The 15568-nt window shown below is 33.2% G+C and overlaps 3 protein-coding genes across 6 annotated transcripts; all 3 read left to right on the top strand.

Annotated features, from left to right (window-relative positions):
- Window positions 1-320: 320 nt before the first annotated feature.
- LOC130622091 (acidic phospholipase A2 PA4-like) lies at window positions 321-2209 on the top strand. 4 transcript variants are annotated; one of them, XM_057437495.1, is made up of 4 exons: window positions 321-675; window positions 760-790; window positions 908-990; window positions 1328-2209. In XM_057437495.1, exons 2-4 carry the CDS (start codon window positions 774-776, stop codon window positions 1714-1716), a joined length of 489 nt encoding a protein of 162 aa, XP_057293478.1. In that variant the 5' UTR covers window positions 321-675; window positions 760-773; the 3' UTR covers window positions 1717-2209. The 4 variants fall into 4 exon arrangements, with proteins under 4 accessions (XP_057293478.1, XP_057293480.1, XP_057293479.1 ...); XM_057437496.1 differs by having other exon boundaries at window positions 323-675; window positions 760-794; XM_057437497.1 differs by lacking the exon at window positions 760-790 and having other exon boundaries at window positions 322-675.
- A 421-nt stretch (window positions 2210-2630) lies between these two features.
- On the top strand, window positions 2631-5027 carry LOC130621687 (beta-galactosidase-like). Its single transcript, XM_057437017.1, has one exon. The coding sequence runs from the start codon at window positions 2794-2796 to the stop codon at window positions 4699-4701; it is 1908 nt and encodes a 635-aa protein (XP_057293000.1). The 5' UTR covers window positions 2631-2793; the 3' UTR covers window positions 4702-5027.
- A 5408-nt stretch (window positions 5028-10435) lies between these two features.
- On the top strand, window positions 10436-14366 carry LOC130621693 (dnaJ homolog subfamily C member 9-like). The gene is made up of 2 exons (XM_057437023.1): window positions 10436-11364; window positions 13678-14366. Exons 1-2 carry the CDS (start codon window positions 10789-10791, stop codon window positions 13906-13908), a joined length of 807 nt encoding a protein of 268 aa, XP_057293006.1. The 5' UTR covers window positions 10436-10788; the 3' UTR covers window positions 13909-14366.
- The last annotated feature ends 1202 nt before the right edge of the window (window positions 14367-15568 follow it).

Here is a 15568-nt window from a genome sequence, read left to right as displayed (position 1 = left end):
TTTATCATTTTTTATCATACAAAGCAACTTTATCTAGCAGCATTTCTTCAAAAAATTCCGTTTTCAGACCTTTCATAATATTTCTAATTTCAAAATATTACGGTTTTTATATTCTTGAAAAAATTCTTGCGTTTGTTTTTGCGTGTAAGTTTACTTGCGTTTTCTGATTCACACTACAAAAACGTAGATGCGAACGTAAGAATATTAAAACCTTTTCATATCTTACGTCAAGCCGATCTTGCGTCGAAGGTGTAAACCAGCCTTAAGGGGTAGCCCCAACGCTAGTTTTACTCTGGCTAAAATTACAAGAAAATAATTTCTAGATAAGATAACAAGAGCATCATTTGTCGATGTTGTTCTAAGAAACACTAGCAAAGGTAGTTTATGATTAAAGAAAATAAAATGGATATTTTATTAAAGTCTCGCATAGTTTTCATTAATTCATGCATATAGAAATTGTGATACAATAGATGGCTTTTAATTTTAAAATGATTGCACCGTTTGCAAAGGTTAAAATGGATCTTGATCTCCAGTACGAAAGTAGACACATATCAGACCACTCAAGAAAACGTAAAAGTCTAAAAGCTCATTAATTATCGAACGAAAAAAAAACAATTTCATTGGCTCAAATTAAAATCGTACCATTACAAGTAATGAATGGAGATTGTGAACAGGGTAATTGTTCAATGTTTTATCTTTGTGAATGAACGTCTTATTACTACAAACAGAGTTCAACCTAACTCATTTATTCATTTTCAGGACTTTAGAAGTTGATGCCATATATTACCAAGCGAGTAGGTCGCAGGGTCTACGGATTATTTCGTTATTGTTTTATTGTTGTCCAATGCGTAGCTTATAACCTTCGATAATTCCATATTTGTATTTTGTTTATATTTTTAAATCTTAGGCAATTCACTATGATTAGATATTTGTTGGTGGTAGCATCTTTTTTGGTCTGTTGCGCTGCAAAGAATATGTTTATATGGCAAGGTAACTTCGAACGTATATACTTCGAATGTTAGCTGGTTTCTATGCTCTTGTTTATATTTCGCGTGCTTTTCAGCCACGTTGCCATGCTTTTTTTCTCTATTTTTGATTGACAAAACCATGAAGAGAAGAGACAAAACCACGACGACCGCGGTTTTTGTCTCTCACCGTTAAGAGAAGAGAAAAAGTACCTGGAAACGAGGCTGCATGTTTCTACCAATCGCAGATCTGTTTTCCTATGTTTTTCGTGCGAGCGGCATGATTTCTTTTAAACAAAAAAACAAGGGATGAAATTAACACCTCCGTATTTAATAGGATTTTCCATATTTTGTTTATTTAGGAACTCGCTGGTGTGGCTATGGCTCTGCTCCATCACAAGACGGTGGAGAATCTAACTTTACTATCACGAAGCATGTAGATAACTGCTGCAAAGAACACGACCAGTGTCCATATAGCATTCCTCGTTGGAAAAGACGATACAATTTACTAAATTGGCGCCCTTTTACGATAAGTTTTTGCGGGTGCGACCGATCGTTTTTGAAATGTTTAAGTAATGATACCTCTATAGTGTCGCAAGACATCAAACGCATATACTTCGATATTTTAGAAGTAGCATGTTTTGATTTTGAACTGAGAGATGTGAAAGTCTGTGTTAAACGGACGTGGTATTTATCATGTGAGAAATACGCTATGAGGACGCAGAAGGTTGCTGTTATTAGTAAATTATGATGTTTTAAAATGTTTTAAAATACTAGGGCGGTTTTTTAAAATTTGTGCTTATAAATGTTTTATTAAAAGTTAACTAGATAGAAATTTTACATAGGATGAAAAAAAAGTCCTAGGGACGAGGTTTATTGGAAGTAGGGAAATGCACCAACCAGAAAGATTTTGAAAGCTTTATTTTAACTGCGTGTCGTCTTTCCGTTGCTACTATGTGAAAGAAGAAACTTCTACACAAAATGGACGAATTTATCAAAAATTGATATGCAAATCTACCAAAATTTGCCTTGTTTGTGGGTAGCTAAAATTTTGTCCGCCGCAAATATGTCCCGCCACAAGTTTTGTCTCTTGTCTGAAGTGTCATTTTTGTTCATATGTTTTATATTTATTTACACATTATTTTATTTAGTATTTATTAATTTAACTGTACTAAAGTTTATTCGATTTTAAATTAAACAAGAAAGATATTCGCCTTGAATCATCTTCTGAGACTTCTAACAATTTCGTGGATAACACGTGGGTACCTATTTCACGATAAAGGATGAGAGAAATCAAACTCATCCTTAGCACATCGTTTTTTGCCCGGATAATGTGTTGAGCACAACGGAAATGTCTGCATTGAAATTATCGTCCATATTTTAAGTTTAACGTCTCGGTAGATAGCTAGCTAATGGTTTTGTCAATTGAACTGTTGAATTGTAGCTAGAAAATTTTAGTTTACATGCTTTGCTGGTTATCATAATAATGTAAAAAAAACTGACAGTGTTAGGCTGAACTCACAAATCATGGAACCCAGAATCCAGGCATCAGATACCCACAACTAGAGATATACCCTTAGGGATTGATAGCCAACTTAGAAAGTCTTGAAGTAACGGTAAACAAAATAAATCACAAACTCAATGTTTTGGAAGCAAACATGAAAAGCTCTCCTCCACAGTGATTAACTTCAAATATATAACCTGAAGTTTGAATTCTTTTTTTTCTTGTGGAGGTGAAACATTTTTATGTGTATACTACAGAGACATCCATTTAGTTAAAATCTAGTTGATGGCAAGCAAGAACGATTTGATACGTTGACGAAGTAAAATGCCATCTTTAAAAGCAATTTTAGCAATATTTTTTTCGCAATTAGTTAGATTCAGTATATGTCACCTACATAATACAGAAAAATCGTTCGTAATTGATTACAAAAATAACCAATTTTTAAAGGACGGTAAATCGTTTCGTTATATTTCAGGTGGAATACATTACTTTCGTATTCCACGAATACACTGGCAAGATCGGTTACAAAAAGCACAGGCATTAGGGTTAAATACAATACAAACATACATCGCTTGGAACGTTCATGAAGAGACACCAGGACAATACGACTTTGACGATAATAAAGATTTATTACACTTTATCTATTTAGCAGAGAAATATAACTTGCTTGTTATCATACGTCCTGGGCCTTATATTGACGCAGAATGGGAATTTGGTGGTTTCCCTTGGTGGTTAGCTAGAGATCCTACTTTAAAGATGCGCACACACTCAGACGTAAGATACATGGAGCATGTACGAAACTGGTTTAATGTTTTACTAAATCTGTTGAAATCCAAACTGTATAAAAATGGCGGTCCTATCATTGCTTTCCAAATTGAGAACGAGTATGGAAATTATTATGCGTGTGATAAAGTTTATATGCAACAGTTACAACAACTATTTTTGAGCATACTAGGAGATGATGTGGTTTTGTTTACAACTGATGGATACACTGATGATTACTTGCAGTGTGGAACCATACCGAGTCTTTATAAAACAATTGATTTTGGCACAGAAATATCACCTCAAGAAGCCTTTATGCAACAACGGAAATATGAACCACATGGACCTTTAGTTAATTCGGAATTTTACACCGGTTGGTTAGACTACTGGGGTCAACCACACCAAACAAAAGATCTAATCAAGATAGCAAAGCATTTCGATCAAATTTTATTCTTAAATGCGTCTGTCAATTTGTACATGTTAATTGGTGGCACAAATTTTGGCTTTATGAATGGCGCGGATGTGAACAAGAAAGGACAGTTTTTAATTTCCCCTACTTCCTACGACTACGATGCTCCATTATCTGAAGCTGGCGATCCAAGATTGAAATATCACGCATTAAGAGAGGTAATAAAGAAATACACCACCAAAGCCTTACGGCCTGTTCCAAATGCCACTGAAAAAGCACGTTATGGAAAATTTCCTATAAAGTTTGCTTTAACACTTCAACAAGCTATATCAAAACTTTATCCAAAAGGTCCCCCTGTTACGCACGAGTATCCTTTAACTTTCGAGTCAGTCAATCAATCGTACGGTTTTTTACTTTATGAGGCCCTCATACCATCGAAATATCGTCACGTTAACACCATAGATCTTTTTATTGAAAAGGTTCACGACAGATCTACTGTCTATATTGATAATTACCATCACGCTAGTTTCCCACGTGGCGCTATAAATGTATCCATTTCTAGTGGTGAAAAACTTGGAATATTTGTTGAAAATCAAGGGCGTGTGGCATACGCCAGTAAGGGTATCCATTATCTACCAGATTCAAAGGGAATTTTGGGAAATGTGTATATTAACAAAGAAGCAATAAAAAATTGGAATATATTTCCTATGAACGATAAAAATATAAATAGATTGGCAAATGATATGTCTAACAGTACTGGCTTCTTACAACATAATATGGATAGCGGCATGTTTTACTTTTCTTCTTTCGAAGTACAAAGCATCGCAGATACCTACATAAATATGAATGGTTGGACAAAGGGACAAATTTTTATAAATGATTTTAACATTGGAAGATATTGGCAGGTTAAAGGGCCGCAAAAAACCTTATTTGTACCAAAAAATACCTTAAATATTGGCCATAACAGGTTGTTGATATTGGAATTAGTTGAAGCACCTTGCGACTTCACTGTGCCTCATCAATGTTTCATAGAATTTGTTGACAAGCCGATATTAGGTTAAAACGTCTTGTTGTTTATAACGCGTACGTACTTGGTTGATTTTTTTGTTGTAATTTTTCACACAACTTATATGCTTTTGTCTGTATTCCATACTCACCTGGAATAATAGCTTTTTTAAGATTGGAAATTTAGAACCCTGTAAGTGTGTCATTAAAACTGTGAATGCTTGAAGAGACCTGGAGACACGAAGGCAGCGTGACTATATTAATTGTGAAATTAATTCCATAATGTTTAAAATAAAACTCCATGACTAAATAACAAAGTGAAAATATATGTTAAAAGTTGTATAGATGCTTTACCGTGATAAGTTAGCTTGGAAATGGCGTAGATACGTTTTGATGGCTGGCGATGTTGACATCCTCGTCCCCAGGGTCCCTTAACTGATATTACGGAGCGGTCAAAGTTAGGCAAAATGCACTGGAAATGAGATTGGATTTTGTATTTATAATTGAAAATTTTGAGAAGGATGGTGATACTACGTATAAATCAAATTTAACTTTAATTCGACAGAAATATGGCTATTTTGTCTGAACTTTGCATTTCATACTATCTTTTATACCAACTAGGGCAAAACAATATTTTATATAACAAACAATTTGGTTTCCAAAAGCATCATTTAACGGACCATGCAGGGAATTAATAAGTGAATTATCAGAATCCTTTAATGAAAGTTTGTTTACTGTAGGGGTATTCATTGATCTCTCAAAGGCTTTTAATACTGTAAATCATAACATTCTTTTATCTAAACTAAAATCCTACGGTATTCGGGGTAACAATTTGAAATGGTTTACAAATTACTCAACTAACCGAAAACAATACATAGCACACGACAATAAAACAACGCCCTTTTAACTAATAAAATGTGGTGTTCCACAAGGATCCATTCTTGGACTCTTGCTGTTTTTGATTTACATAAACGACTTACACAAGTCTTCCAAAATGCTGAATTTTATTTCATTTGCTGACGACACTAATCTTTTTTACTCTCATACTCACATTAAAGATCTTTTTAAAACAGCTAACCAAGAACTTTTGCACATAAACAAGTGGTTTGGCAAATAAACTCTCACTCAATATAAGTAAAACCATGGATGTCCGAAAAAATGGTAAAACTAAATATGTATTATTCTATAACCGTTATAAAACTGATAATATTCCACTCAAACTACCTTTGCTTAAAATAAATAATGTAAGCATAAAGAGAGAAAAAACAATGGCGTAATTTTGGATGAATCATTAACATGGGTTAAACACATACAAACTCTTGAGAAAATCCCAAAAAACTTAGGAATATTATATAAGGCCAAACGATACTTAAATCTCCATTGCTTAAAGAACCTTTATTGTAACATATGTTGGGCAAGCAATAATGTGAATAAATTAAAAAATAAATAAATAATAAAATTCAAATAAATAATGTAAGCATAAAGAGAGAAGAAACAATAAAATTTCTTGGCGTAATTTTGGATGAATCATTAACATGGATTAAACTCTTGAGAAAATTCCAAAAAACTTATTTCTTTAAATTGGGGCTTTGAACGTCTATCAATTTAAATATACATCCAGTTTTGCTTTTTATGGAAATGAAATAAAACGTAACACCAAAAATGTTTCTTTTCACATCTTCCTAACAATAAATTAGAACAGGAAAAACAACAGTATTGGGGTAACTTGTTATATTGGTATTGGTAGAGTGGTACATCGCATGACATATTTTTTAAAACATATTTCATATTCATCACAGATCTTTGCACTCGACATCGACCGACTTGTGACCAGCAACTGGATTAAAAACTTTCTCGGTATCCACGGCCAAATGTGGATTGCATCTTTTGTGCGTATTTTCTAAGAAAGAAAACCGTGAAGCTGGTCACTTTACAGTTGTCGATGTTCGTCTGTTCTTCTTCACGCCAACATTTTCTTGATTATTTGCGCCGGTGAGGTACATAAAACGAAAATTGCATCAATTAATAGTAATGACAGTTAAAGTTTGCGATGCTTTCCACGCGACCTAAGACCGAGGCTCGGCCAAGGATACAACACATGCATTTAAACTATTCTCATGCGCATGCGCATGACCCGAAAAGTCGGGTTACATTGTAGTGCAGATTCCGAAAAGAAACTTCGTTCCCGACTTATCGCAGAACGTCGGAAACAGCGCTTACTACTCAATTTAGTTCAATAAATATAACTAATACCAGATTTTTAAAAAATAATTATGAAGTACCAAAAATCTAGAACATTTTCAATTTTACATAGGGGACCATAAAATTTTATTTATCCAGGATGTTATAACTCGACACATCAACCCCATCATCTCAATCACCAGAACACTAGATTTCACCATGATATTCACCACAAATATTGGTTTCAGCACCAGAATCACCTGAACATGTGATTTCACTAAAACGTTCACTAGAAATATGAATTTCAGCACAAAAACAACCAAAACATTTGATTTCACCGGTTTGTTCACCAAAATGCAGCTTTGTTACAAAATAAACCGATAATTGATTACGATACAATATGCGACATGTATTACAAAATGAACCATTTATTACAAAATTCGGCACAACACCCAAAGTAGGGCGAATCTATTGGCCTGACTTTGATTGGAATAAAAACACAGAAAGTAGGGCATTTGAATATTGACGATTTTAACCGACTTTGGGCAGAAATAAAAACCAACTAAAGTAAAGATTTTCAACATTTTCTAGGGACTCGAGAAGGAGATACCTTTAATTAAGCTGATAATATGCTGCAGATAATATTAAGAATAGCGAAAATCGCTAAATTTTATTCTCAATTCTCGTTCCCAAGGGCGCGTTCGCATAATCTATATTAGGCAACGATACCATGACATTTTTCGCCGTCTTTTCTCATATTGAGAAGATACAAAAATGGAAATATAGGAGAAAAATATTAACTACTTTTTCTGTTGGCATATAAAACGTATACAAAAAAACGTTGTGAAGTCCAAGTGTTGGATACTTTATCAATTTATATTAACGTCATACGATCCTTATCTACTATTTCTAATTGAGATGCCGTTACATTCTCTTATTTAATGCCACCAGATATTCAACAATTTCATAACTTTCAGAAAACGTTTGCGCGTGAACAGAATTTGGACTAACATCGAGCTCATAATTTTTTGACCTTCTGTCAACACATACAAAAGAGTATCCCTTGATACTAGTTTGCAAATTGTGCAGGGATGTAGAAATAGATTTGTATTATTGAGCTTCAGGAAGAGAATACTAAGTAATGTCTTTTGTATATGTTCAACATAAACTAATTATACAATCTTGGTCAAAATTTGTGGAGACAAGACAACTAATTTTAAAGTTCATCACCACGAGTAATTTCGTAGGCTATTTCTATTTTAGATTCACATATTTTAAACTTGTCAAATTTCACTTGTCGATGTGCAGAGCGGAGAGAATGTGACTAGCAACACTTCCACGCTGTCTGCCTACATGTGTGAAAAAGTAGCGACTTTGCAGCCTGCCTTCGTAACAATATTTTTGTCCAAGAAGAAGTGTTACTTGCAGGATAGGTTCTGCTTGGATAAAGTTCAGGGAGTTACTTCCTTTGTTGACTAGCAAAGTCTTGTCAATTGAGGTAAAAGGTAGGTTGTATGACGTCTGTGTAAGAAGTGTTATGTTGTACAGTAGTGAGACATGGAAAGTGAAGCAGGAAGATCTTGATCGTTTAGAAAGGAATGATATGGGAATGGTTAGGTGGATGTGTAACGCCAGTCTGAGAGACAAAAACAGTTCGATAGTTCCTGGGGTAAAGCCCAGAGGCAGACCGAGAAAGACTTGGCAGGAGGTTATAAGGGCAGAGTTGATACAGAGGAAGTTGAGTTTAGATCTAACACAGTCTAGATCAGATTGGAAGAGGGTCATTAATATACCCCGTCCAACCCATGCTAGGATGGAAAATGGACGTTAAGCCGAGAATGATGATGATGATGTACATACAAAGATACGCCAGGTTTTTTATACTAGCAAGTGACACAACCTCGTCACCTTTCTGACATCCGAATCGCCGTGGCGATGTCAGAAAAAAAATACAAGAAGCTCTGAGGATGAGGTTACTATGACACACAGTTAAAACCATAGTCTTACGAATCACAGTACTAAACATAGAACATACCATATTGGCTAGCCAATTTTTTTTGGTGTTTTTAATTGGTTTGAAAAAATAATCAGCAGCAAAACAGCGGTGCTCAAAGTAAGTCGAATGAAATGAAAATGCGGGTCTTGGATTGACCATAACGCGTTGCAAATTATTGCTTTCGACCCCATAGCTCTTTGAGATAACCTCAAAAGGATGTTTTAACCTCAAACAAATTTGGTGCCATCTTATCATAACAAACTTCAACGTTTGAAGCTTGTATTATTTTGTAGAAAACGAACTTAAACCATAGAAAATAATATTGTTGTTGGTCATGATAAATATGTCTAAGTTCAGAGAAGTTTAAACGAAGGTTTTAAAATGCTGTTATTATAATAATACGTAAAATATTCTGGGTTATCTTCAGTGAAAGATCTTATTTTTTTATGTTTACTGGTAAGTACATCAAAAACCTACTTATTTTCATCCTGTTCAGCCATAAAGATTTTGAAAAAATGTTGTTAGGAGGATATACAGCTTTGCAATATAGTTATTTATTTGTTATTATAGTAGTTGCCTTGGTAGATTTTAGGATTTAGAAGTCTATAACTTTTTCTCTTTTGCTTAAAATTTATTTTCTGGCTGTCACAAAATAGTTTTTTGTTCGCCTCTCCTTTAAACAAATGTATTATTATTTTCCTGCGATAAAAACGCCCTACTTTGACTGGCCCTACAAAATATTTTCGCCTGACTTTGTATAAAGCCCGACTTTGTGTGGAACTGGCGCATACTAAAAATTGCGGGAAAGTTGTGAAACAAGATGCCTCTTGGTCGTGCTGATGTTCCAACCATAATATAAAGGGAAACAATCCTGGATATTTTTCATTTGCTAAGAAATAAACCAGAGCGCCGTAAAAGATCTGTCAGTCTGTGGAACCCCCAAGGGAAAAATGTTTACCCTAAGTGGTGAGCGTTATATTTCTCAACAAAAAGGCCTTTTATGTTTTACAAACCCTGATCTTTCTGCTGTTTATATACCATTAGTGTTTGTTTATACACAACAGCCAGAGGGAATAAATTTAAGTAAGATTAGGAGATTTGAATCCTCACAAAAAAAACAAGATTTGCTTAAAAGTTTATATATAAAAGTTTGATAAAAGTTTGTATATAATCTGCTCCTATTACTGTAGGAAAAATATATCACTTAATATTACTTATTAACCACTTCATGTGCAAAATATTAACACTCATATTAATGGATTCCAGTGTGACGTTATTTGTTTTTTTTCAGCGGTCAGCTCCTAGCTAACCAATTTTGTTGTTTACATTTTCAACAGTACAATCTTTGGCTCTCATTTGTGTGGTAGGAAAAAAGAAGTTAGAATTTAGCGAAGAGAGGTCTTTTATTCTGGATTTCTTCCCACAGCAGAAACATCTTTGAGGTTATAAACTATTACAAAGTGTAGATTGATGCCTTCTCATTTATTTGAATTTAATTGAAGTCCTAATAAAGTCTTCGTGTGACAAGAGGGACTGATAATTACTTTGCTTCACCTAGTGTTCCCATTCTTTTTCTGCCTCCCAAATGCCAAATATAAAAGAGTGTACCGTTGAAAATGTAAAAAACTGAAATTGGTTAATATGTCTTGCATTATATTAAAAATAAGAGGTTAGTCTTGTAAAGAACACAAGTGCATCCGTGGTGTACTCATGAAGTTTGCATATGGGGTTGCTTGTGTTACAATTGTGTCAGCCTTTCATTATTTGTTTATTGTTTCATAAGTTTAAGGTTTATTTTTTACACATGTATTTTTTTTTGCTCACTTGTTTTTTAGAAAAAAGGGAGGCTGTTGTGGGTGGGAGTCAAGTGAAATTTAATTATTTTTTTTAAATAAATACTGCATGTTTTATCATATTTTTTCTCTTTCCATTAATTTTTAATATTTCTTTTCAGTTTTTTATAAAAATGGCATTCTTTGATGAAGTTGAAAAGAATTTTGGTAGCAAATGTTTTTATAAAGTGCTTGGTATAACAAAAGAGGCGGACAGCAAACAAATCAAAAAAGCCTATTATAAGCTTTCTTTACAATGTCACCCTGATCGAGCTTCAAGCGAAAACAAGGAAAACAATACTATCAAATTTCAAATTCTGACAAAAATTCACTCTGTTTTAAGTAATTCAGAGCAACGTGCTGTTTACGATGAGACGGGAGAATTGTTGGATGAAAGTGATATATGTACACAGGATCGTGACTGGGAATCATATTGGCGGCTTCTGTTTAAAAAAATTAGTAAGGCAGATATTGAAACGTTTCACAATGAATATAAAGATAGCGAAAAAGAAAAAGAGGAGATAAAGAAGTGTTATCTGGGATCCGAAGGTGATTTGGACCAAATAATTGAAAACGTGTTATGTGCATCTTATGAGGATGAGGAGCGATTTAAATCCATTATTCAGAAGTGTATTGATAGTGATGAACTTCCAAGTTTAGAAAAGTTTACAAATGAAAATACTTCAAAAAGAAATAAGAGAAAGAAAAAGGTAAGGGAAAGATTGCAAGAAAGAAGATCCTTAGGAAAAAAGAATAAAAAAATATTAAAGGACTGTTTTTTGTAAAATTGTACAGGGCGGACCCTGTACAATTTTACAAAAAACAGTTATTAGGTCGAATTTGCAAATCAAAATTAAGTTTTTTTCTAAACATTCTGGACAGGTTTATCAATAATAAGCAGTTTTTGCATGATTTTGAACATCTTAACCCTGTTCAAACTGACATGGTCTTTTTCCTTTTCATACATAATCACCTCTATAATTACCTCTACCAGTTTGAGGAGCATTCAGGGGAAAAAGGGATAGGAAACCCAAATACTGATTAGTCAAAATGAATTTAAAATGGTCCAAAAATAAAAAAAAAAGAAACAGCTTAAATGAAATTAAATACATGTGTTTACAGTTACCATATCTTTTAAGGAATAACATGTTACAAATCCTTAAGCGTGTTTAAAATCATTTTTTCTAAACTTCTTATTCAATATATTGGATAAAATATATTGAAGGATATGATAAATAAGTATATGTTACTTCAATAAACTTGGGCTCAAATTTTTTTATGAAAAAATATGCTATGCTGTTACAGGCATATACTGTGATCTAAGACTGCAGCTGCGAAAAGGTTTTCTTCTCTGCAGCAAATTTATGCGAACTGACTTTATATTTCCAATTCAAACTATATATTTAATCTAAAACTTACCTTGATCACAGTATAAAGGGAAAAAATAATTATTCTTTGTTATAGGCATCATTTTCTAGTATGTCATAAACTTGAATCTTGTTATTCTATCTTGAAATAGTTTTAGTTTTGTTTGAGCCCAACAACAACAACAGTTCTTTTTCTTTTTCCAAATTAACACATGCAAAAAATGGTATTGTTAAATTTACTTTTCGCATTGCAGAAATTCCCACTTGCATGAATGCTGAATGTCTGCTGAATGCTTAAAACCGAATGCTTAAAACCAAATTTGTTGTAATTATTTGATGGTAAACACGCAATATAGATTTTAATATTTTATTTTAGCAATATTTTGTCTAAGAAGTTCATCCTAGTAAAAATGACTACCTTCTTTGTAATAATTTCACAGAGAAAGAAAGCTGTTTTGCAAAATGGTATGGCTTTCCATAACACGATTAGCTGTTAAGTAGAAACAACTTTTTTACCTCTGTCAAATGATTGGATTTATTTTTTATAAAAATGAACACAGAAATGCTTTGATTAGCATGAACGTGTCAAATTTAAATCATTTTTCAGCGTTCAACAGACTACTAAAAGAAGCAAATTTGATATATAATACCATTTTTTTTATCCCCCTTTAAGCTTTGTTCAGTGGTGAAAGCAGTTCCTTGAAAGAGTGACTTTTTAAATTTTACTTGTACAAAGAGTACTCTTTTGTGCTTAATTGTAAAGGGGGTACTCCAGGGAAAATTTTTTAAAGTGGAGGGTCATAATATAATGACCTAAGGAGGGATTACGAAGTTTCCTGTAAAATGGGGGGAGGGGGGGGGGGATAAAACGACTAACTATAAATAAACTAACACTAGTGAAACAACTAAAAATAAAGATAACAATGCTTTTGACATGTTTAAAGAATAAACTGTGCTGACATTTTGTTGATATTTGTTATTTTTAACCTGTAAATAGTATTTGTTCTCGAGATTTGTTCCAAAAGAGAGTTGTGTTTTGATTATAAGAAAAGATGCTGCTTTGTGATATCCAAAAAAACTTTATGGGGGGTGATAATAAGATGAGGAGGTGGGTCTCATTCTCAAGTTGCACAAAAAAGTACACAAAGTAGATTTTCATTTAACTCTGCAAAATATCACTTGTCTACCTAGTTGGCCAAAAAAACTACTTATTTCAAATTGCATGGGTACTTTCAGGACCCTTATAAAAAAGAGGAATTTGAACTTTTAAGATAGCTAAATATGCCTGCACTATAAACGCTGGATTCAATCTTGAATAATCCAATATTAGGCCAATATAAGAACAAAAATTTCATCTTTTATTTCTTGTAAAAGTTTCTCGTCAAAACCAGTAATTTGCAAACATTTGATCGCAAAATATTTGTTTAATTTTAGTTTCGTAGAAATAAACCCAGCAATTATATTTCTAGAGACCTTATTTGCAAAAAATCGATCATCTTTAGGTGATCAATTTCTACCTTGCCCACGTTTAAAAAACTTGTTGTAAATAGTGTCAAAAATAAGTTTAAAAATAAAATAAAATTTTACCAAATTAAATTTCTGCCCTTAAGTTATTGTTTCAGACTTTTGGAATTACCATTTTACACTTTTTTAAAGGCGGCCAAGGAGGCTGAAGAAGCTGAAGAACATGCCAAAGAAATTGGACTTTCTGTAGACGGAGACTTAAAAAGTTTGATACTACAGAGGCAAGGTAATCGAGAAAAAGAAATGAACAGTTTCTTCAATGATCTTGAGGCTAAATACTGCCAACCGAAAGCAAAGAAGACAAGCAAGAAAAGTGCAAGTTCGACAGCGAACAGCAAAAGTACGAAACGAAAGAGAAAGTAGTTGATTGGTTGTTTTCTGTTCACGTTTTGTTCCTTCACCAGGGAATTAAATAAAAATACGAACGGTTAAAAAGCCTAAGAATTATGGGGAGGTTACATGTTACGTATTTTTTTCAGTAAAAAAAATATTTGTATACAGAAAAAGTTTTACCCTCTTTATATTTATATTTTTTGTAAATATATGTGCTAATGGCTGATTTTTTACCATCTGATATTTTAATTAAGTACAAGTTTTTGTTTGCCTGTTAAAAAAATTTCCTAGTATTGAATTTTTCTTGTAGTTTCTAAACAAAGAGGATCATAAGAAAAAAAATTACAAATTTTAGAGGGAGGTGTTCTCATTTTTGTTAATTTTTTTTTGTTACGAAACACGAGTGGGATGTAAAAATTATTGCTTCATAAGGACACGCAATATGTAAAAATACTTGGAATAATATAAATATTTTGAAACAGAAGTAATTCTTGAGTTTTGCATGGATGTTCCTTAACTTGAGTGACACCCCAATTTTACAACAACTAGTTTTTCATTTTTCGCGAATGGAAAAAATGTGTTATGAAAAACACGCACAACAAAGAAAGAGCCGAATTTTCGTTGTGACAATCTTTAAATACAATTTTCTTGTTTGAGTTCTTGTTTGGTTCAGCAATAATTTCTTTAATATATAGATTACGTTACATGTTTTTTGCGAGTTAGCAGCTGAATGTATTAACATTTGCGCTTATTAATTTTGGTGCATACGCGCTAAAAAGTGTTAGAGCGCGAACAATACAGTTTGCGCCAAAAGTAATACCCGCGAAAATATTTTTAAAGTCGCGAATTATTTTCCGGTGATTTAAATGTTAGACAGACTTCAATGCGATAAAAGAATTTCTTTTTCATAAGCCACCTAAACGTCCGTATTCCGTAGCATTTTTGATAAAGCATCCTGGCATTAAAAAAAACGGTCAAGGTTGTCTCACAGGACTACCTCGCTCTCACTGAACGTGAAGTCTACACACAATTTTGTGAATAAGCAAATAAGGTTTAGCCCAAAACTCAAAGTTACTTATTCTTTCTTAATTTCAGTACTAAAAGTTTTTGAGCAGTTATAAAAAAATATTATTTTATAGTAGCTTATAATTTACTATCCCAGCATTACTTGGTTGCATATTAAAAAAGTATAGTTTGAACAAAAAATTAATAAAATACCAACGTCTGAATTTTTTTGGATCGATTTTTATACACGAATTTTAGCTTTAATTTAATCACTCAAACATCTTTAGGTCCAACCTCATCCCCAGGATTGTATAAATATAAGATGCCCAACAAGTCCTGGGGTCAACATCTCGATTTTTTTTCCGTATCGAGTATTATAACTTATGTTGTCTGTTGTGCGAACTGATAGTCTTGTGGTGTTTCGTTTGTTTACAGTACTAAAGATCGTGACTTGGCTCTGAGTCAGACCCTGCCAGAGACTAAAAGTGTGTAACGTTCCTTATGACTAAGCATTCAGCATAAAAATAGGATTAATATCTTCGGCGATTGCCAAGCTAACGGAGCCGATGGGAACATAGGGAGGCTGATGTCATGACTTTCGTTAATCAATTTTTTCAGCACATGCGTTCTTTAACATGCAGTATGTTTAAAAAAGCTCTACGAAGGAGAAGGCATATAATATAGT

Source organism: Hydractinia symbiolongicarpus, chromosome 12 (genome assembly GCF_029227915.1).
Source record: "Hydractinia symbiolongicarpus strain clone_291-10 chromosome 12, HSymV2.1, whole genome shotgun sequence".
NCBI lineage: Eukaryota > Metazoa > Cnidaria > Hydrozoa > Anthoathecata > Hydractiniidae > Hydractinia > Hydractinia symbiolongicarpus.
Note: the sequence above shows the minus strand (reverse complement) of the source record. Positions and strands in the feature narration are given on the sequence as shown.